General features: G+C 39.8%; 1 protein-coding gene across 3 annotated transcripts in view; it reads left to right on the top strand.

The window, feature by feature from the left end:
• Nucleotides 1-23,682, top strand: part of LOC149259533 (uncharacterized) — a 261,302-nt gene that overhangs the window by 65,997 nt on the left and 171,623 nt on the right. The window contains exon 3 of one of the 3 annotated variants that reach the window (XM_089376090.1): nucleotides 20,300-20,377. The exons of the other annotated variants lie outside the window; for them this stretch is intronic. Within the exon in view, the coding sequence (XP_089232216.1) occupies nucleotides 20,300-20,377 (78 nt within the window). The remainder of the gene's footprint in view (nucleotides 1-20,299; nucleotides 20,378-23,682) is intronic. 3 annotated transcript variants of the gene reach the window in all.

Raw genomic sequence — 23,682 nt, 5'->3', positions numbered from 1 at the left:
CCATCGTCTCCTCACTCTTTAGAGTAATGTGTTTTCCGCATGAAGGAAGAGTGGTCAAGCTCGTGGACCAACTTTCATTTCCCGGATCACGCATCGCAAATAGTCATGTACCATCCCTAAATGGTCTATTCACGCAAGAAGTGTCTCAACCCATGGTCCGTCCTCCTGATGAGCGCGAGTAATCCGGGAGGATATGACTGGAACCCAGGGGGCATGCGTCCTGGTCTGCTTCGGCAGGAAAACTTTGGGTATAGGGTAGGTTTCCGCGGGAGAATATGACTAGTCCGTACCCCGTCCGGCATGGAAGAGGGGTTGTTCTAGAATAAGATTCTTTTGTCAAAGTTATGTGAGTTGACAGACGGAGTCTCTCACCTTTGTCTATTTCGGTAGACATCGCTGAAGAAGTGTCTTGTTTGCTGTGCAAATGAAACAATCTTTGGGTAACCTGAAAGAGGTAGGCCTTTCCTGGTAGAACAATTGTTTTATCTGCAAATTGAGGGGTAACCTTGAAACTCTATTTTATGCCTGGGGGCATGCAAACCTTTTGGAGTGCAAGCAAGGGGCGGCTATTTATTTTTAAAAATTTTAGGACCTCTAACCCTTTAAACTCGTAGGATTAGTCGTTTTCGAACTTGCATAAAGAAAGGATCCGGAGCAAAGCTTGCGTAAGATCTAAGCTCCCTAAAAAACAGCATCTTCAATGAGACACTCTTATCATATGACTGGTATATACAAGCAGTTTTAGCACACAGTTCATGCTCGTTAAAAAATAAACGCAAGATCCGAGCAGTTTTAGCACATAGTTCATGCTCGTTAAAAAATAAACATAAGATTGAGCAGTGTTTTTCCGCGTTCAAGCTCGTTAAAAAATGAACTATCTTCCGGTAAATAACCACTGTGAATGTAACCTTATCTGCCATTAAAGCCTTGGTCGTGTTTGCACCGTCACCTCCACTTTTCATTTGGCCGATCGTTCACCTCCATATGATTGTTTACCCTTTTTGAGGAACAGCTGCGAAGAGTAATTTCACCTAGCCATCCTTGTGACACTGCCGTGATTGGAAAATTCCAACCTGTACCTGGAATCAGCTGCTAACCTTGTTTATCACTCGTTCCTCAAAAGACGAGTCTTCTTTAAGCTCTTTTCAACTGACTCGTAAAATATGAAAAGATTGCCGAGTTTTGGCCTTCCAGCTCGTTAAAGCGACCGAAAGTGCTATCCCTCCTCTAGATTTTAATCTTTTTGGACCTGAGGGATTATTGCACAAAAAGATCGAGCGCTTGTTTTGTTCGGCTCGTTAAAACTATCGAAAACTCATCCCTTCTGTATTGTTTTATACTTTTTCGCACTTAAGGGATTAGATGACGAAAAAGGAATTTTGGAGTTAACTTTACGTACCTTTTCAGACTCTCTAAAAATGAAAAGGGACCGAGTCGTCTTTGTTGTTAGACTCGTTAAAATCATTAAATAGCGACAAACTTGTCTTTAGACGAGGACGAGTTTCACTATCGCTAGGCTCCTTAAAACATAGCGATGGGCTTGCCCGAAGGGCAGGTTATAAAACAAGCATATGTTATCCTCCTCAAGCTTGACAAAAATAAAGAGGTACTGGTCAGCAATGACTGGGGAAAAATTGGGAGAAACTAAAGAAAACTTTGATGGTAGCAAGTCGCTCTTGAACATGACACTTTTCCTCCGTACCACAATCGGGTTGGGTTGTTTCATTCACCGGTCACATCACCATGGTCTCGCCATACCATCCATATTTGGGGTAATGCTACCGATCCATCGCATCAGTGTCGCCATATGTTCAAGAGAAGTCATTCAGAAAGAGTCAACCGGGTCCCATCCACTGCCATACATTATCCTTCATCCATTCATGACCGCCACCCTGAATCATATGTCACAGATCGTTTTCACCTCCATCAAAATCATTAGCTCTGTTTCGTGTCACTGATGTGGGATTCATTAAAGCCCTCCTTTGACGGATCGCTTCTTGTCGACATCAGCTCATTATCCAAGAAGTTGATCTAGGAACAACCCCTTTAGTACTTTGAAGCTTGCATGCCTCAATGGCAAGTTTCTCACTTCCGGCGACAGGTATACATCAATGACCTTCGACCAGAAGATTTTGCGTGGTGTTCGACGCCAAGTCCTTTATTCACACCACGTGAATTGTACTGCAGTACCTTGAGGGTCATTATCATTATCTGTGATTCCTCTCGCGCTTGTTAACGGTTTACATCATTGACCGGTAATCAAGCGAAGTGTTTCCATGTTCGACTTCAGAACAATTCTCACATGGATCGACTTGTACTTAGAGTGAAGATCGAACGAGTTTGAAGACCCCGGATCTAGTTTCATCCATCCGGGCTGCGATACATATTCAGGAAATATAAAGACATTTGACATGTACATCATTGCAGCAGATGATCATCCTACTGAAAGGATGATAATTTCACCAAAATTATCAGTCTACCATCAGACGATTGTCTGTTCTATGTACAAAAATGAATTTATAAAGCTGAGCATGGGAATACCCGCCTCAGCCAGATCATGAAAGCAGTATGAAAAATAATGTATTGTATTGTATCTTATTACAGGTCTCCTCCCAGCAAATGGATGAACTTCGGACCCTCCTGGATAAAGCATTTCACCCGATAAACGGCCTCATACTTTAGGGGGCAACTGTTATAGACATTTTTGTGCCTTACAGCATTGAGCATGAAATGTCCATAATCTAAGGGATCCAAAGTCCCTAAACATGTTGTTCCTACCCCTAGAGGAACAAGGCTAACAAACCACAGCAATTCACAGAAGTTCTCCACCTGAAACTGCTAAAAAACAAGTCAATTCAGGATCATGTCAACTGCTCCACTGACCATCTGCGCTGAATGTCAATGGCTCCACTGGCTACCTGCGCTGAATGTCAACTCCAACACTGGCTACCTGCGCTGAGCGGGAGAGGACATGTGGCAGGCTCATTCCTCAAGGTGTCAGATCCCAGGAAGCTTCCAAAATGACACTTGCCTCAGGGAATTCGACTGGTGATGAGTAAGAGGTTCCAAATCTCCAAGTGGAAGCAAGAACCTCCAAGTGGACTCAAGAACTAACAGAGGAAGAGGACACTAGTCAGATCTCAAGCTGACTCATCCTCTCTCCAAACATCTATATATGGATCTCTCCTCCATGAGACCTAGGAGGCTGGAATTTTGTTATTGCAAAGAATTGCTGTTGGTTTGAGACTGGAATCATTGGGTGCTTAATGCTTTGAAGGGAGGTGAAGATAGGAATTCCATTCTGCTGGGAAGGAGATGCTGGATTGGAGCCCTCTGGGTTGTATCTCTTCCTGAACCTTGTTATTTATCAATAAAGCTATCTTGGTTTTCTCCTATATACTGATGTATCTTTGATGTATGATTGCATTAGTGTGTTTGATTTATTTCTAATCCTGAATCAATTATGAATGTGAATATCTGTCTTTGTGTAGTGTTCTTCTCTTGTCTCAAGTAGTTGTTCTCTTGTCGCAAGTAGCTGTTCTCTTGTGATCTTGCAGGAACCTGTTGAAGCTGGGCGAGCGAGAAGGCAAGTAGCTGTGAACACCCAAAGAGAAGAGGATCTGGATCGAGGGACAAACGGAAGACACCGGTTAGTCCATCCATCTCTCTTCATTCTTAATTCATAAAGGAAGAATACTAGAATAGTTGTCTCTGTTTGTTGCTAAGGCACTGTCACACCTTAGGTGGATAGGATCGTCTTGCATAGGCATTTTTCCCCACAACAGTCCCTGTGAGATGATGAGACCAATTGTCGACCAATTGGGTGGGAGACATGAGACACGATTAAGATAAGCACTAAAATGATTTGATTAATTTAGCAGACCAGTGCCTTAAGAGATTGTTGTAAAAACGATTACTTGTTAAATGATATAGAAACATAAACCGTGAACAGCAATCATTTGTCATCAAAAGGTATCAGCTAAATCACAATGCTCTTAAAATGACCAAAACGATATCCAGCAACTGGGAATTTTGAAAAGATAAATGCTTTAAACCACCATGAGAATCGTAAATCATTAACCAGATATCATATTCGTATTTCGACTTGAAAATTTTAGATCTCAGCATGAAAGATGATAATTCCCGAAAATAGCTGGATCATGGCAAAAGAAAATTTTCCGCAAAATTTTTCGATTTTTTTTTTAAACCCTAGAAGAATCTAAACTGAAAACCCTAAAAAAAATCTAAGTTAAAATTTTAAACTTAAAATCTGATAAAAAATCAAAATCTAACTATATAAAAACTAAGCCTAAGAAATTACAAATAAATCTTTTATTTTTTTTTATTTTTTTATAAAATTGAAATTATTTAAAATCTTAACAAAATAAAGTCCTAAGCTAAAATAATAAATATTAAATCAAAATTTTAAATGAAAATCTAACAAAACCTTAACGCATTTCTTTTGATTTTATTTTAATTCTTTACAAAACTAAAATAAACAAAAACCTACGTTAAACAAATTTAAAGCTAGAATTTAAAATCTAAAAACAAAGAAAAACAAGCCTAAGCTCTAAAGTTAACAACGGAACTACGATAAAAACGTATAACCTACAGTAGCCAGAATAAAAGGCTGCAAAGCAAAAACCAATGCGATATACTTACGGGGCAAGCAGAAAACCGTGACCCTGAAAACGACTGAAGCATAGGACGGCGACAGGGAAATCGATCTTACCAATGACACGCAGGCGCTTTCAACCGGTCCTCACGTCAAAATGCTTTGCATGAACAGATTTTATTACCTGAGAAAATTTCTGCGTTTTTACCTAGCAAAAACGCTGTTACTGAATGCGTGAGTAAGCAGTTCCTTTGTCGTGAGAATCTGTGGCGTTGTTTGGATCGATCTATAGTGATATGATGCCCACGCAGAGAACGTATTCTCCTGACGAAATTCTGAATGGAAAACCTAGTCGAATAGTGACTGCGCCCAGAGAATATGAATCGTAACTCTGCGTGATGGCTGTAAATATGGCTCTTACGATATGGCTCGTGAGAAATCCGCGTGGCAATTGTTCGAAACGCAGACATAGACGCATTTGGCAGAATGTTTCAAAGCATTAAATGATTTTGATCTGAGCACTGCGCAGATATGTACATATTCGTTGAACCCAAGGAACTGAAACGATGATACTCAGCCGGAGAAAGAAACTGCGTGAATGTGCGTGACTTGGCTCGGCATCAGAGCACGTATCTGGAGCTGTTGGCAGCCTCATACAATGACGCTTTGGTATAATGCCCAGCACGTGTTTCTGAGTTCTGTCTGCTGGCTCATGTCACTGTGAAATCACGCTGTATACACATAAAAATTTATTGCATTCAGATTTAACAATGAAGCCTGCATCAAAAATTTTGAAGGAATTGCCTGTGGGCCGATCCTGGCAACTGCAATTAAAAGAAAATAAAACCCTAATTAAAAGAAAATTTGAAACCCTAAAACAGCTGATTAATGTACAGATTTTTGGCCCCTTCACAGCCAGATTCAGCAATAAGAACAGGAATATTTTAAAGAAATAAAGCCTTCAGATTTTCACTGTGAAGAACTTCAGAAAATCTCTCATGCAAATTAAAAAAAAATAAACTGAATTATAGACCCAAGATCAAATCCAACTGGGCTCAGCAAAAAATGCTTGTGGGAGTTGGCTGGTTCAGCCGAGAACTTCCCCGAACGCCCACAAATTTCCTTTTGAAATGGTTTTCTGCACAGCTCAAAACAACCATCAGTAAAGAGGGCAAAAATGCTGCTAGATCTCAAAAAGTAATGGAGATACCTGCCATTACTTCAGAAACCCTAACAGCACTCAAACCCTAGCAAGTGAACAAGATACCTGTGCTCACAATACTCTACAAAAAGCTATTATTAATGGCTGAAAATAACATATGCAGAAAATTAAACAATCTCACAGCATTTCAAGAGAGTAACACCAGCAAGATATGGACCCCAAAGTCTTCTTTTATTAACCAGAAACAGATTTACAAGAGAGCTTCTTCAGTATCAGACTCACAGATCAGATTCCAATTTTTTTTTTTTGACCCCTAGCACCCTACTTAAAGGAAATGATCCCAACAGCTAGTTCGAGTGATCCATGTCGAAATGATCTCGACCGTCGATGAGGATCAAGACATCTCTTAATCTCATCCGTCGAAATTGTTAACTTATTATTAAAATAATATTTTGCATGCATTCACTTAAAATATTATTATTTTATTATTTTAGGGTTTTTGCTCTATTTTATGATTTTTTTAATTTTTTATTATTTTATTATTTTATTAAATGGATCATCGAACTAAGCCTTCGGAAACATCACCTAGGACCTAGGACCTAGGACTTAGGACTCATGAGGGGATTTAAAACATTTTTCAACCCTCAAGACACATTACATCATGACTTTTACAATTTACATCTTAAGGGGACAAACCCACTTAATACAGACCCTCACAAATCACCCAGTTTCTGCGACACACTTATAATCTAGCAGATCAACACACTAGGATTCTCCTGAAATTCTAATGACAAAATTCATCCCGGCTTTGGGGTCAGGTTTGAAGGAAAACTCTGCCGATCATGGATCGGTGAGACGAAAAACCTTCTGAGACGTAGATTACCATCAGAAAGTTAGGTCCACCTAGGCAATTTACATACATGACTCATGTCTGCGAAGATTATTTACAATTAATTCATGCAGACTAGGTTTACAATCAAAATGATGAAACTGCTGATGACTGCAGGATGGCACGGATATGTCGATCAGGTGCTGCCCCTTTTTGCCAAGAAAAGGGTGGTGTACTGCATGGGTAGTTGACCAGTAGAGGTCAACAATATTAATTCACATTAATATTTTAATTTACCTAAGTTTAGACTTAGGGACTACATTAAAAATATTAATTATTTTAATATCTCTGAAACTGTTTAGAATCTGCCCAAACCCTTTTTGGGTTGGAGATCTCATGTGATTTAGCCTCTCCACCAATTTTCGTAGCTAGAGCACATCCGATGCTACCCCAAATCAACCCTCCCTCTTAGTGAAGATTGTGCTCTAGTAATACTCCTCACTGAGCATCACTCTGATCATCTGGCATCGGTCCCTATATTGATGTTAGGCCTACTGCCCAAGATCCTTTACACTGCTGCATCCTGTACTGCTATCCATGGCCCTGCCACTGCCACTGTTGCATCTGTACTGCAACTCCCTTTACATCTGTGCTGCTGCCCATGGCCTTGCCACTGCCACTATTGCATTTGCACTGCAACCCCTCTCATCATGCTGCCTATAGCACTACCACTGCTAACTGTTGCGCTGCAACTCCGTTACTAAGAAGTAAGTAACTGATCTCCCAACTCTGACATCTCCGTTAGGCTAGAAACACTCTTGATGCTGAAGCTCCCTTTGTCACTGACAAGTGCTCCCTCTTTGACCTCTGCACTGCTGCAACAACTCCATGCATCTCGCACCGTTTCACACCTCTTTGTGCCATCCTGCACTGGTGCAACACTCCCGTGCCTCTCGCACTGTTGCAGCCTGCTAGTCTTGCATTGTTGCAGCCTGCTAGCCTCGCACTGTGCTGGGAATCCTGCATTGTAGCTCCCTCTGTCACTCCATCCGCGTCCGTCTCTACTGACATCGCCAGTACTGTTACTCCTCTTCGGGGCTCCTATAGCAAGGTCTAATCCAAGAGTCTGGGTACTTCGAGGATCCTGCCCCTCATCGCCTGTAGTCCTCCTGACTACAACTCGATGTCTCCTCACTTCTTCTGAAGTGGCACATGAACACTCATGGCACACAGAACAAAAAGGATCTTGGCCTTTCAGATGACAAAGTTGGATGCCTCATCCAACCTGTCCTGATTCCTCAGCCCATTCATGGCCATCTCACTGCTCCTCTACTTCCCTCTTGGAAGTTCTTGGTGTGACTCCCTTTGAGCCTCGATTTCCCTCTTGGAAACCCTTCTACCAATATCGAGATGCCCCCACTCCGATTGTTAGCGTAGCTGCACCACTGATCCGGATTTCTAGGCTAGAAATCCTCGGTAGCAACTCCCTCCTCCTTGGCCTTGCCCTCTTAGGTACTGTTTTGACTATAGCACCCCACCAGCTTCACTCTGCATCTTACCCACAGCCTCCTAAGCTCCAGCAAACTGAAGGTTAGAGCTTCTAGGCTCCGCACAATCCCGGCACTAGCAAAATTCGCACCTCCTGGCCACGGGCGTCAATCCTTCCTGACTGAGAAAGATGACTGGGCACTGCATAGGTCGAGTCTTCTCCCCTTTGCCATTGCATTGATCCTCTTCCCGGCTCAAACTTGATGACGCAAGCACTGTGTCACCCCTTCCTTGCTACTTCTTTGCTAGGAACAGCTTCTATCACTCGGGATAATTGTTTTCTGCTGCTGCTGCTTTGCTCGGCTAATGTCCTCAGTTCTCTTGTGATCTACAACCACGCTCTGATAACATGTTGGAATTTCTACTTCTAACTTGTTAGAAATCCTTCATATACTTTTTGATTTGTTCTTACCTACTTATTCTGTTAATTAACAAGTTATTTACCATGTAAATACTGGAAATAACTACAAGTTCATGGTCAACACATTACAGATCATCAACTGAAGGAAACATAAACAAGCACACAAGTGACGCCATTGTTTTTGGATTAATGTCCCTGGAAAAACCCAATGCGGGAAAACTAGTGCAGCTATTTGAGGGTTTGATTTATTAAGCAGTTTCAGAATACAATCTAGGTGCTAACTTCGGCTCACCCAACAGAGAAAAAATCTCGACAATAGCACCTCTCTACTTGGAAGTAGATATTTCGGATGAAACCCCGAATAAACACTCCGGCAGCTCCACAGCTCCAATCTGCCCCACGAAACCCTAGCGTTAGCCTCTAGGGATTGCGTCAGCCTCTTTCTGGCCCAGCGTTAGCTCAGCATCACTCTGGTTTGGCCTGCGTTAGTCCTTTGGCCCTCTACGTCACCCACGTTGGCCCTCTGATGCACTGCGTAGCTCCTGGCTGGCACTGCGTGAGCCCTGGCTGGCTCTGCGTGAACCCTTGGCTGCTTCTGTGTCCCTCTCTCCGGCTACTGCGTCGATCCTCCCGGTGCTATCTCTACCTCTCTGCTTCTGTATTCACTGCCCCTCAGCTGCAACTTTGATCACTCTCTCAACTTTCTCAGCAAACCCAGCCTCAGAAAGTCGAAATCTTGATCTCTTGGTGTGTTCTCCAAGTCACCCTTAAGCCGCCTCTTATACTTTTCTCGTTGACAAATCAACGATTGAGATTAAGTCCCTAATCAACGACTAAGATTAGATATGCTTTGATCCATGACTTTTGGAACATTCTAACACAGTTTTATATTAATTCACATTAATATTTTAATTTCCCTAAGTTTAGACTTAGGGACTCTATTAAAAATATTAATTATTTTAATATCTCCCAAAGTGTTTAGAATCTGCCCAAACCCTTTCTGCGTATTGGAGATCTCATGTGCTTTAGCCTCTCCACCAATTTTCGTAGCTAGAGCACATCCGATGCTGCCCCAAATCAACATAACTCTCTCGCTTGAGAGGAAGTGTTGATTTTTTGTGTAGCAAAGAGAGGTATTCCCACATGTCCAAGTCATCCTTGAAAAGTCATGTTAGCCCAAGAGGGTGAAGGGACGTGTACCTTGGGTTATTTCACCCCATTCAACTAGTGTACATGGATGATGTGACCTCTCATTTTCACTAGTCTGAAATTCGATTTTGGAGTCTATTCTTCTTCTTTTCATCATTTTATCTCTTGGACAACACATGTGTGAAGGAGGGCCGAGTTTGACTGTTGTTGACTGGGATTTGACAACGCTGTTTGATTGGATTTCGAATTGCATTGGCCAAGTTGTTTTATCTCTGATTTGACCGTAGTTGACCGAGGGTTTGACTGCAAACTTGACCATAGTTTGCACATGCAGATTTGACTTCAGTATGACTCGCTGCAAGGCCACATGTGCAAGTTGAACGCAAGGCTGAAGTTGACTGTAGACTACAGTTTGACCAACACTGATTTTTCACTGGTGATAAATTATTGAAGGTTGACCAGGTTTGACTAGTAATTTTGACTTGGATATTCGCACAGATTTATAGACAAATTAGATTTGTAAGCCTTGCTAAAGAATAATTTATCCTAAAAGAAAAGTACTTGGGTTTTCTCCCAAGATTGGGTTTCCTAGGGTAAAATTATTGTATCTATTGTGCATGGCTATCTTTCTATGATCTTAATTGTTTTTGCTACATTTATTGTTGAGCTTTTTTGTGTATAATTACTCAATGATATTAGTGGCATGAGATAAATTGTTTGAAGATCATTAAGTAGTAATTATCAAATTGTTTTCTACTACACATCTTGTAGAAAATTCAAGAATTATTTGTTCCAGGGTTGTCGATACACTTTCTCTTAGTGTCAACCTTGGAAGAGGATGGATATAGAGTTTTATTTCAGGATAGGCAAGTCTTCTATGTTTAGAGAGACTGACCATGGATGTAGCAGTAGTGCTTAGCATCAGATAGGGGTAGTCATACAGGTTGTTGAAACAACCTGTGCGTGGATCTGAAGGGATCTTGGATTCAGGATCAGTCTCAATTACTGAGAGGGGAAAAGTGACTAGGAAGACTGGTTCTTCCCAATTGTCATGAGACTTAGATGGTATGATATGGCATTGATAAATGCTTAAGAGTGTGATGTGACTCCTCAGAGCATGGTTGTTTTTGGCAAGTTCTTAGCTCATGTTTCAGGGCAAGTAGCAAGATAAGCTTCAAGTTAGAGGGAGCAACTACAGATGATGATATGGCCTTGGAGACAAATCTAGGTGGTGGAGGTGCTCGAAGTACCTCCCTTGCTAAGAAGGAGTGTTATTTTTTGTAGCTCAAGAGGTACTTCTGCATTGGTAGTGTTGACCGAGCATATTTCACTCTCTAGGCACTTTACTTTATAAAGTGATTTTATAAAGTTGGAAAGTGTACTTTTTAATTAATGACAAAAAGTTGACATTTTATAAAGTGAGTGTGACTTTATAAGGTTGGGTCACTTAAGTGATTTAAGTTGGCCCAATATTAGATTAAGCCATGACCGTTGATCTTGAGATGGTGAGATTTAATATTAGCCGTTAAGATCCAGGGTTAGGGATTTTGGTCCTTAAAGAGAAATAAAAGGAGAAAGGGAGAGTAAAAAAGCACACATTTTTTTTGAGAAGAGAGGAAGAGGAGCTGAGGAGAAAAAAAGAGGAGCAATAAGGAGAAGAAGGGCATAAATCCCAAGGAGAGAAGTCTTTAGATTGGGCACGCACTTCTAGGAAAAGTTTCCAATCATTAAGCAAGTTGTACAATTGAGTATGGGAACAATTTTCTAGGCAAAGAAGGGCACAAAAATTGATGCATATATTGTTGTACCATATAGGTTATCTCTGCATTGAAATCGAGGCAGCAAGGGCACAATTTTCTAGGCTGCATTTGGGCATGATTCTCAAGTGAAGTAACAAGCATATTTGGCACAAAATTTGAGGCAAGAAGGGCACAAATTTTGGTGTCTGTTCAACCACATTTATTGTAGGTTGTACAACAGTAATTCTAGGCCATACAACATGAGAATCGAGGCATGTTCAACAACACAAAATTTAGGCACTATTTGGCACGATTTACTATGTACAACTTTGTATTGCTATAAATTTCACCTATTGTAAACTCAGAAATTTTCTTAGTGAGCTCACTCATAAATTACTCCTCTCACTAGTTTTCCTTCGGTCACTTATAAAGTGACTTTTTATAAAGTGAGTGTGACTTTATAAAGTTGGGTCACTTGAGTGATTAAAGTGGGCCTAATGTGAGATTAAGCCATGACTGTTGATTTGTTAGTTTTTGTAGCATTGAGTGTGTTCTAGCCACGAAATTTTGTGTAGAGGCTAGAATACACTATATCTCCAAAACCCATAAATCATTTATGGAAAATCTGCCTAGAACTGTCTCAATTAGATTATTAACCAATTTTTAAATATTACCTAACTCTAAACTTAGGTATTAATTGAGATAAGGTGAGAATCATCTAGAAACTCACACGGATTGACCCAGAAATGATCCTAGCCATTGATTAGGTTTTAATCTTGGTCGTTGGTGCTCCAACAATGGATTATAAAATAAACTCCATGTGATGGTGGAGATCATCCAGTGCAGATACTTAGATGCCCAGGCAATTCAATTTTCACAGTAGCAACAACTCAGCAGAGAAGATAGAGCCACAGGGTGAGTAGCAGGAGGAAGAGGAAAGCAGCAACATTTCGGTAGGAAGTTTTCAATTCTTGGAAGAGTCGAAGGAAGGAAGGCTGGAATCTTTAGAGGGCCAGCGTAGGGACTGCGCAGAGGCTGACACAAGCATTTCAGCACAGAGGTTAGTGAAGCTATTTCGGAGGCAAAAAATAACTGTGGGGTGAGAAAAATTCTCAACAATATTTTTGCTAGTGTTTTCTTTAGATTAGATTGCCAGCGAGGCATCTAAATTATTGTACTCAGAATTGCTGCTGAACATTAATAATAAAACCCTCATTTGCTGCATCGGTTTTCCCAAGTTGGGTTTTTTCGGGGACCATTGTCCAAAAATAACTGTGTCAAATTTACTCTGTGTGTACTAGAATTTCTCTATTTCTAGTATTTTATTTTCCGCAGTATTTTTATGGTGAAAATTACAATTGTGATTTTATTCCTTATTTGTTGTAAGAAAATAAATTGCAAAATTAATTTTTGAGTTAGAAGAATAATCTCGAGTAGTTGCAATAGATAAATTTTCGCATGGTATCAAAGCTTGATCAGCTGGGAAGCTCGGAAGCAGAAAGAAATTTTGCTGTTCAGAGGGAGCAGCTGATCGAAATTCCTAGAAGAGACTAAGTAGAGCCTAGAACATGCAGTTTGAGTTACTAGGACAGTAATTCGATTTTTCAATTGAAGTGAGGCAGGAAAATCGAATTACCCAGATTAGTGATTCCAGCAGTCAGAGGGAGCAGTTGGAGCTCAGATTTTCAACTACGCAGAATCCTGGTTGGACGCAAAGAGTTTTTGCTACAGGCTGCAGAGCAAAATTCGCATTGGAAGAAAAAGAGAAATAACACACTAAAGTTGTTCGAGTATAGCCATGGATAGAAGTAACATTCAAGAGAATTCAAATTTGTCTTCCAGATTGGAAGATGAGTTCACTTGCTTACCAGGATCAACTTCACAGAGAGTCTGGTATATAGATAGTGGAGCTTCAACTCACATGATAGGGGTTAGAGAATATTTCTCTAACTACAAAGAGGAGCAGATGGATTTCCAAATTACTATGGGTAACAGAATGAATGTACTCCAGCAGGGAGAGGTACCATAGATTTTTAGGGGGACTCAGGAGCAAGCACCAATGCTTCAGAAGTATTACATGTGCCAGGATTGGGTATGAACCTGATTTCAGTATCTCAGTTACAGGATAAGGGGTATGATGTTCACTTCGTAGGAAAGAAAGTGTATGTCAAACACTCGAGCTAGAAAAAGGTAATACAAATTGGAGTTCGGAGTAACAGGTTGTACCAGTTACAAATCGATTCTCCAATGGCACTGATAAGCAGTAATAATAGCAGTGGGAAGGAGCTAAATGAATTATGGCATAGGAGAATGGGACATCTACATCATGGAGAACTCATGATGCTCAAAGAAACCGTAACAGGGGTTCCTAAACTTGAAACCGAACACGATGCTGTGTGCAGAGCGTGTGTACTTGGGAAGTATGCTAAGGTGGCATTTCCAAGGAGTGATAGCAGAGGTGATGGCGTGTTAGGACTTATACACTCAAATATTTTTGGCCTGATGTCCACTAGAGCTCTCAACGGTGCCGAATATTTTGTTACGTCTATTGATGATCATTCTAGGAAAATGTGGATCTACTTCTTGAAGACGAAGGATGAGGTCTTCGATCATTTCAGAGAGTTTAAAGCTTTCGTGGAGAATGCGACAGGGGAGAATATCAAGGTGCTTCGCTCAGATAATGGTGGAGAATACATTGATAATACTTCACAGATTTCTATGCGAAGGAAGGCATCAAGAGAGAATGGACAACTCCATATAATCCACAACAGAATGGTGTAGTAGAGCGAGAAAAAAAAACCAATGTTGGAGCTGCAAAGGCTATGTTATATGACCAGGATCTACCCAGATTTTTGTGGTTAGATGCATGTAATACGACAATGCATATTCATAACAGGACTCCTCATAGAGCACTGGGGAAGAAAACGCCAAAGGTGTCTTCACAGGGAAGAAGCCAGAAGTCAGCCACCTCAGAATTTTTGGCAGCGTTGCTTATTGTCACGTGCCAAATGATAAAAGGACCAAACTGGATCAAACTACAGAGAAGGGTTTCTTCGTTGGGTACAACGAAATCTCAAAGGAATTCAGAATCTACATTCCTAGCAGTAGGAAGATAGTAGTAAGGTGAGACGTAAAGTTCATGGAGGACCGAGCTTTCAGGAGGTCTTGTGAGATGCCTGCGAGTGATTAGAATCAGTCAGCAAAAGTTCCTTTAGTCCAGTAGCAGGGGAAACTAGTGGGACAGGCAGGAGGATAGTCACAAGGGTCAAGTACTGTGACCAGTACCAGTATTTCCTCAAGTGCAGGAAATCCGGGGAGTTCTCAGCAGATGGAGCAGAAAAGACAAGATGAGGAGGAGCTGGTAGAACCTCCCACGACTAGTGGTCAAGCCAGTAGAGAGGTTCGTCAGACATTAAGATATGTAGAGGAGTTTATTGGAACTCCTAGGTCGAGCAAGAGACAACGCAGACAATCTGATAGATGCCAAGAATTGGTAGCTCATATTGGAGAACCTTCCAGTTTTCAGGAGGCCGCACAACATCAGGTGTGGATAGATGCCATGGTAGAAGAATATAGCTCTATCATGACAAATGATGTTTGGGAGGTAGTGCCCAGTCCAGAAGACAGATCAGTTGTAGGTTCAAGGTGGATGTACAAGATCAAGTATGTGAAAGACCACAGTGTGGAAAAGTACAAGGCTAGGTTTGTGGCAAAGAGGTATGCACAAAAGGAAGGGATAGATTATGAGGAAACCTTCACCCCAGTTGCCAGATACACTTCTATCCAGTCAGTTATATCTCTAGTAGCTCAGATGGGATGGCAGATTCACCAGATGGACGTCAAGACAACCTTCTTGAACGGAGTGATAGAGGAGGAAGTGTACATAGAACAACCAGAGGGCTTTGAGACTTAGGAGAGGCGCACACATGTGTGCAAATTGAAGAAGGCTCTATATGGGCTCAAGCAGGCTCCCAGGGCATGGTATGGTAGAATTGACACCTACTTGCAGCAGATCGGGTTTGTCAAGAGTAACACAGATCCAAACCTTTACTATTTGATGGTGGAGGATGAGCCTCTTATTCTAGTTTTGTATGTGAATGATCTATTCTTGACAGGATCATCAGGTTTGATAGATGATTACAAGAGAAACCTTGCAGCAAAATTTGACATGAAGGATTTGGGTTTGATGCATTATTTCCTAGGATTGGAGGTGTGGCAAAAGGGTGGGGAGATCTTCCTTAGGCAAGGAATATACACTATAGATATTTTGAAGAGGTTCAAAACGCAGGATTGCAGACCCATGTCTACACCCATGATTACCAACTCGAAGAAGATAGATGCATTAGATGACAACGATGTCGACCCCACCTTGTATAGACAGCTTATTGGGTCTCTCATGTATCTGGTCAAAACTAGGCCAGACATTTTCTTCGTAGTCAATACCCTTAGTCAGTTCATGGTGGAACTGAAAAGGGTACATTGGGCAGTAGTGAGGCAAATTTGGAGGTACATTCGTGGCACAATTGAGTATGGGTTGAAATATACTTGAGAGGATGATGTTAGACTTTGTGGGTACACAAATGCAGATTGGGTAGACAGTTCAGTGGATAGGAAAAATACCTCTGGGTATTGTTTCAGTGTTGGATCATGGATGGTTTCTTGGTGTAGCAGGAAACAAAAGTCAATAGCATTGAGCTTTGTAGAATTAGAGTATAAAGCAGCCATCATAGCTATGTGTGAAGCTATATGGCTTCGGAAGTTGCTAGTGAGCTTGTTCAGATAGAAGATGGAGGTGACTAGTGTCTATAGTGATAATCAAAGTTGCATAAAGCTCTCTGAGAATCCAGTGTTTCATGACAGGTTGAAGCACATCGATATTCGATGTCACTTCATCAAAGATTGTGTACAGCGAGGAGCAGTCCAACTATAGTATGTTCCCACAGAAAAGCAGGGTGCAGATATACTCACGAAATCTCTAGGGAGAGCTAAGATCATATATTTTAGAGAACATATGGGTATGGTGGAGAACCCGTTTTGGTAGAAGAGACAGGCTATTTTGGATATTGCAGATGTTGTAGTTGCAGCAACAACAAATCAGAGGGAGTTGCAGTGTGGATTCAGTATTGGCAGCAGTATGGCAGGGTCAGTAGCAACACTGATGCAACGAATATCAGAGTTATGCAGTAGTTGGTGGGCAATAGTAGCCAGACATTAGCAGTGTGACAAGAGATGATACAGAGAAGGGTGTTACTAAAGGGGGCAAAAACACTAGAACACATTCTTCGCTAAGAGGGAGTGTTAGTTTTTGTAGCATTGGGTGTGTTCTAGCCTCAAAATTTTGTGGAGAGGCTAGAATACATGAGATCTCCAAAACCCATAAATCGTTTCTGGAAATTCCACCTAGAAGTGTCTCAATTAGATTATTAACCAATTTTTAAATATTTCCCAACTCTAAACATAGGAAATATGGTTAATTAATCAGTATTAATTGAGATAAGGTGATAATCATCTAGAAACTCACACGGATCGACCGAGAAATGATCCTAGCCATTGATTAAGTTTTAATTTTGGCCGTTGGTGCTCCAACAATGGATTATAAAAGAAAGTTGATGTGGTGGTGGAGATCATCTAGTGTAGATACTCAGTTGCCTAGGCAGTTCGATTTTCTCAGTAGCAGCAGCTCAACAGAGAAGATAGAGCCACAGGGTGAGTAGCAGGAGGAAGAGGAAAGCAACAACATTCCGGGAGGAAGTTTTTAGTTCTTGAAAGAGTCGAAGGAAGGAAGGCCGAAATCTTCAGAGGGCCAGCGTAGGGACTATGCAGAGGTTGACGCAGGCATTTAATCACAGAGGTCAGTGAAGCTATTTCGAAGGCAGAAAATAGTTGCGTGGTGAGAAAAATGCTCACAATATTTTTGCTAGTGTTTTCTTCAGATTAGATTGCCCGCTGGGCATCTAAATTATTGTACTTAGAATTCCTGTTGAACATTAATAATAAAACCCTCATCTGCTGCACCGGTTTCCCAAGTTGGATTTTTCTAGGGACAATTGTCCAGAAATTATTGTGTCAAATTTATTGTGTGTGCTACAATTTCTTTGTTTTCAGTATTTTATTTTCCGCAGTATTTTTATGGTGAAAATTACAGCTGTGTTTTTATTTGTTATTTGCGTAAGCAACTAAACTACAGAATTAATTTTTGAGTTAGAAGAATAATCTCCAATAGTTGCAATAGATAAATTTTCACATGATCTTGAGATGGTGAGATTGAATTTCATCCATTGAGATCTAGGGTTAGAGATTTTGGTCATTAAAGAGAGAAAAAAAGGAGAAAGGGAGAGCGAAAAAGCACACTTCTTTTTGAGAAGAGATGAAGATGAGCCAAGGAGGAAAAAATAGAGGAGCAATAAGGAGAAGGGCATAAATCCCAAGGAGAGAAGTCTTTAGATTGGGCACACACTTCTAGGAAAAGTTTCCAGCCATTAAGCAAGTCGTACAACTAAGTACGGGCACGATTTTCTAGGTAAAGAAGGGCACAAAAATCAATGCGTATATTGTTGTACCATACAAGCTATCTCTGCATAGAAATCGAGGCAGCAAGGGCACATTTTTCTAGGCTGCATTTGGGCATGATTCTCAAGTGAAGTAACAGGCATATTTGGCATGAAATTTGAGGCAAGAAGGGCACAAATTTCGAGGTCTGTTCAACCACATTTACTGCAGGCCATACAGCAGTAAATGTGGGACGTACAACACGAGAATTGAGGCAAGTTAAGCAGCATAAAATTTAGGGACTGTTTGGCATGATTTACGAGATAAGTACGAATTTGTATTGCTAGAACTTACACCTTGTAAACTCAGAAATTTCCTCGCTGAGTTCAATCATAAATTCCTCTTCTCACTAGTTTTCCCTTCGAGGTGTTTCCAGGGGCATTGCCCAAAATTTCTATGTCAAATGTGTGGTTTCATACTGTTGTTTTGCGATGCTTAATATCAAATTTAGTCATTTGTATTTCCACTCAAAAAAATCAGATTGTATGTATTTAAATTTAAATGCATTATTTGAGAAAGCTTTTATTGGAGACAGAAATCAGAGTTTGACTAAGCGTTTGAAAAAATTCCTACAAGGGAAAGTCGGCTTGTAGGTGGTTTTTCAACAGTTTGAAATCAAACATTGATGCTGCTTGCCATATTGGGTCTCCAAATGTCTAGTCACCTGCTAAGAATAGCACTGCTAAAATTAGAACATTCTTGGAATCCAATGAAACTCACACCATTGGAAAATCTTGCAACTAGGTCCTCAAATATGAAATAAGTTCAACAATCGAACCACTCTCCAGAAAATATTAGAAATAGTAGCCTACTAAAAAATAGAAATTGCTAAAAATAACAATTTCTCATATTTGTCTAAAAACAAAGCCCCATGTTTATCTCCTCAAAGGGTGTCCAAAAATGTGATCAAATTTGTAAAATACGACACCACAAATTCACTCTAATCACACACCTTTGGCGTCATCAACCTCCTATACTTACTCTAAATACCACATTGCATATGTATAAGGTACATGCTGCCATTGTATCAAATATCCACATGTACCTCTGATGTGTCCTTTTCATGTACCTATACAAAATATAACTTTTTTGAACTCTATCCAACCATCTATTCCTAAATAACAAAGACACACGGCCATGTGCCAAGTCTAAAAGGCACTCAATGAATTGACGGTGTTGTGGTCAGTGGATCAACTAACCAATTCACCTGCTGTAATGTACTCATGATGTTGGTTATGTGCTATATTCTTTGCATGACTAGACTCATGCATGATTCGTGTGCATCAGGCATAGTGGGAGGGGGCTGGAACCCCCAAATATTTCTTCTTTTTGGGTGGCTTTTTGTGTTCGTATTTGGCACATAGTTTTTCAGCCCATGGTTTTTTATTCTAGTCAAGAAATTAAAGTTGTAATCTAATTTGGGTCAATGGATTAGGGTTTTGGATTCCGGATGTTCTTATATATTGTATTGTGAATGATGAAGTTAATGATGATGAAATTTAAAGGTGTGGCTCTAAAATAATATATCTCAACCAAAAAGTACCCATTTGAAGCAATCACTTTCCCATGGATGCATGGGAGCTAGTGCATCACTATTAAAAATCTCTAATTCAGCCTGATCTTGAAGACTAGAACCACAATATGTTCTTATGAACATGTTGGAGCTTAACATTGAATAAGCCTAGGGAAATTCTAAACCAAATTAAGTTAGAGGAAGGGGATTTCTTTTCAAGGGAATCTTTATGGGTACCTTGGTGCTTTTATGATTCTAGATAAGCATGCCATTTTTTAGGGGAATCACAGAGTCATAGGATGATGTCGTCCTTTACCAAATAAATTTTTAGGGAAGGCGGGTTTCTTTTCCTGAAATCCTCTTTCTCCTATTTCTTGTCTCGTTGTCATTTCTTTTTCCTTTTTCCTTTTTCTTGTTTTGGTAGCATATGTTTTGACATATATCAATGCACTAACGGGTCTTCATTGTTGTAAATCATCTTCATACCTTAAGGGAAGATATATTTTAAGGTGTGGACTTTAGCACCATCAAACTTTAGTAACTTCAGTTTTCTATTGGATCCCTTGTTACATACTCTTCATGCTTAACATTGTATATAGAAAATTACATTAATTTTTCTTCTTTCTTTTGGTGATAACTCACGAATGATTGACAATCAGTTGATAGATTATATATTTCGTTGGGTTTATATTCATTTTCTCCATCATTAAAAAACGAAGTTCATGGTTGAAAATTCTTAGTAGTATTTAGATGGATTATTCATTTTTCTTTGTAGATGGTTGAAACTGGAGTCAATGGATGATATTCTTCATTGTATTTTAATTTCTGTACCAGGAAAAAACTAATGATCTTTCCGAACAGCTTGAGGCTGGATTTGGACCAAATGGATTGGGTATCATTGCTATCTCTCATGTATGAATCAAAACCACTTTTGTTGCATTGAAAAATTTGAGTTGAAATTTAGGGTAGATTAGTTTTTGTTAATAGGAGGATTATCGTAGTAATCTGTAATTCGCATGCATTTATATTATTATCTCAATACATAATTGTGTTTCTATTTTTAAAATATGTTCATGCTGAAAAGCCACTCTAAAATTGAACTGTGAATTTTTTAAGCCTTTGATTTCTTGATGATTCTATTCAACATAATTCCAATCAATTAGTTTAAGTTTTATAAGATAATATAAGATCATTTTCTTAATGTATAATGAAAGACCATAAATAGGTGAAATGTCCAATGAATGACCATAAACAGTTGTAAGGGATTGCTAGGTACATAAGGGTCAATACAGAAGGTTAGTTAAAAGTGTATAAAGTTTTTGATCCAATAATAACCTTTGTCTTGACTATTTTCATTGAATGATTACATTGTTGTCATCTTAAAATTTATTTGTTTACAATTGCATCTACTTGTACCATGTCCATTGAGAGGGCTATGCTTACTAAATATGGGGTAATTTCTACTTCAATACATTAATGCCAAATTAAGTGAATTTTCTATCAATTTAAGCCACATGGACATGGGACGTTGATTAACATTGGTCAAACTATATATCTTATTATGCTATGATTATGATGACTTCTTACTAGTTATTCCTACATGGTATGATACAATGTTGCAAATATCATTTCACGGAATATATTACCCAAGCTCTGGAAAGAAACTTATTGGAAATATTAGGGAAAATATAGGAAATCATCTGAAGATAGCGTCAACAATAAACTTGGACCTGAAAACTAGGAAAATATTGGACAAATTGGCAAACTGAAAAAATTGGGAGAAATCTGAAATATTGGGTGAAATCAAATATATTTGAAAAACTGACATGTTCTCACAACAACATATAATTACAAACAATGATATAGAACGTCATCAAGGTTGATATACAAATATGGATGTTTTTATCTATTTGGCAATTAGAAAATTCAGGTCTAGATTATTGTTCAACGTTGCATTTAATGCCTTATCCTTGTTGACGGCATAATAAGCCATTGTGGTGTTGTTATATCATTGATCTTGTCAAAGCTTTAAAATTCTTGGTTCTTGTATTCTTAAAAGAATATGGAATCTTGGTAGGTTGTTTCAGGACAGTGGCATTGGGACTGTGGAGGCTATTGCAGTAGATGGAATTTGTCTGCTTGTTTAATTTCGACTTTCATTGTGGTGAAGGCACAAATTGGGTTGATTTTGTCATTTACTGGGAAGATATTGGCAAAGAAAGCTTCTAATGGGGTGTGTTACCTCTTCAATCTGCACACGAGATAAGTCTAATCTTCTGTTGGAAACAATGTTAATTCTGTTGGAAACAATGTTAATACTAGGGGGGGGGGGGGGGGGATCAGTATTAAGGCTAATTCAAAATTTTCTCCCAATTTATATTTAACATTTAAACTTGGCATCCATTCATGTGAGCAATCAATAATAAATCATGTGCAGCAATATGAAATCAACACATAAATGCACACCATGAGCAGCATACACATTGGACACAGAGGTTTAACGTGGAAACCCTTCCAGGAGAAAAACCACCAAAGCTTGTTTTGTTATTGATGTAAAAATGAGAGCACCTACTCTATTACATCAATCTGTTTGTGAGCCACCCTTCATAGGAAGCACCAACTCCCCTTGATTGTTTGCTAGCACCCACTAACACACACAGAGCTTTTTTCTCTTGGCTCTCTTCTTCAGCACAAGCACACTTTGCTTCTCTTCAGCAGTGCACACATACAAAGCTCTCCTCACATCTCTCTCAACAATGTTGTCTTCCCATGTTGCTTAATTGCAATCTTGAGTTTTGTTCCTTTGTTGCACACTAGTCGATGTTGTCTCTGCTGTCATCCACACTGCCCAAGTGCATACTTCATGCATGGCTTCCCATACTACATAGGACTGTTCTACTTGATCAATCTCAACCTATCGTTGCATCGAAATTACTTGGTCACTGCAGTTGAATTAACTCGAGGAATGGGCACTTGAGTGTTCTTCCATACTGAGAATTATTTCTCAATTCTTAGTGTACTTCCGCATGGCTTCTCTAAGCTTGATCTGATCTTCATTCAATTCCAGGAATCGTGCAAGGAAGACCAAGCATAGTTGTTCTGGAGTCAACTGCCACCTCTGCAAATCATGGTCCTCTCGGTCTCAGTCTCCTACCTTTGATAGTGACCATTGAATCCATTGCAACATCTATGCAATCGTGGTCCTTGTTGCCCTGACTCAGTTCTCTTTGTAGTTTCCATTACTCCAGTTGCCGACTTATCCATGCTTGCATAATCAACCAATGGTCATAGCCAAATATGGCACAACTGCCAAATATGGTGTGTTGTCGCTAAAACCTACATATGCAGCACAGATGCAGCATAATACAGAGAAATCCCCCTAGAGACAACCTCGGATTGCTGACAAGGCCAGTGCTTAGGGTCATCCAGATTAGTGTGTCTCAAATGACTTTTGAATAACAACAGACATCACCTATGTTTCAAACATGAACACAAGAGAGTGGTTCTTCTTCCCAAAGATGTAATCCAATGATATAAGCCTTGATACACATAAGTAGATTTCGGAAATAAAACAATACAGTGGAGGCCTTGCCCTTTGGAACCTCACAGTTTAATCAAATTGTTTTAAAGTAAATGATAACGGACAAAGTGAGGAAAGGAACTCAGAATTACGGAGCTTACAACACCAAGAAATTCATACACATAGCATGAGCCTGGAACCATAAAGCTGATCTACTTTCTGAATTTAAAAAGGAGTGTTGAACAGACAATAGAAGAAAGATGACTTCGCATCATACAGTGTTGCAAATGTAATTTCGAACCCTCACATAGGCATGTGCATTTAAAGAAATACAAATGAATCTGCAGGAGAATTTAAAGACATTACAATGCTTATTGATGCATGAATAGGAGGACTGAGGAACAAATAGACAAGTAATTTTACAGGACAAACAAGTTGCAAAGTTCAGAAGGAGGAATCACCACCAATCTGTGGTATTCTGAAGATCTATAAGCTATCACAGGAGTTACAGAATTGACCCTTTTCTCTCCGGATTTTCGAACCCTTTTACAATATCAAGACCCCCTATTTATAAGAAAGGGAGGATCAAGGCATTAATGATTATTACAGGAGAATTCATGGGCCGAGGGCTTCTGTTGTCAAATCAGATTGCCCTCTTAGCTGAGAAAGGGTGTCGTCTCAAGCTTTGTTGCCTCTT

This window comes from Pinus tabuliformis, chromosome 6, assembly GCF_031772625.1.
Source record: "Pinus tabuliformis cultivar Carrire ecotype Pingquan chromosome 6, CPIR1, whole genome shotgun sequence".
NCBI classification, from domain to species: Eukaryota; Viridiplantae; Streptophyta; class Pinopsida; order Pinales; family Pinaceae; genus Pinus; species Pinus tabuliformis.
This window is presented reverse-complemented; position numbering and strand designations above follow the sequence as displayed.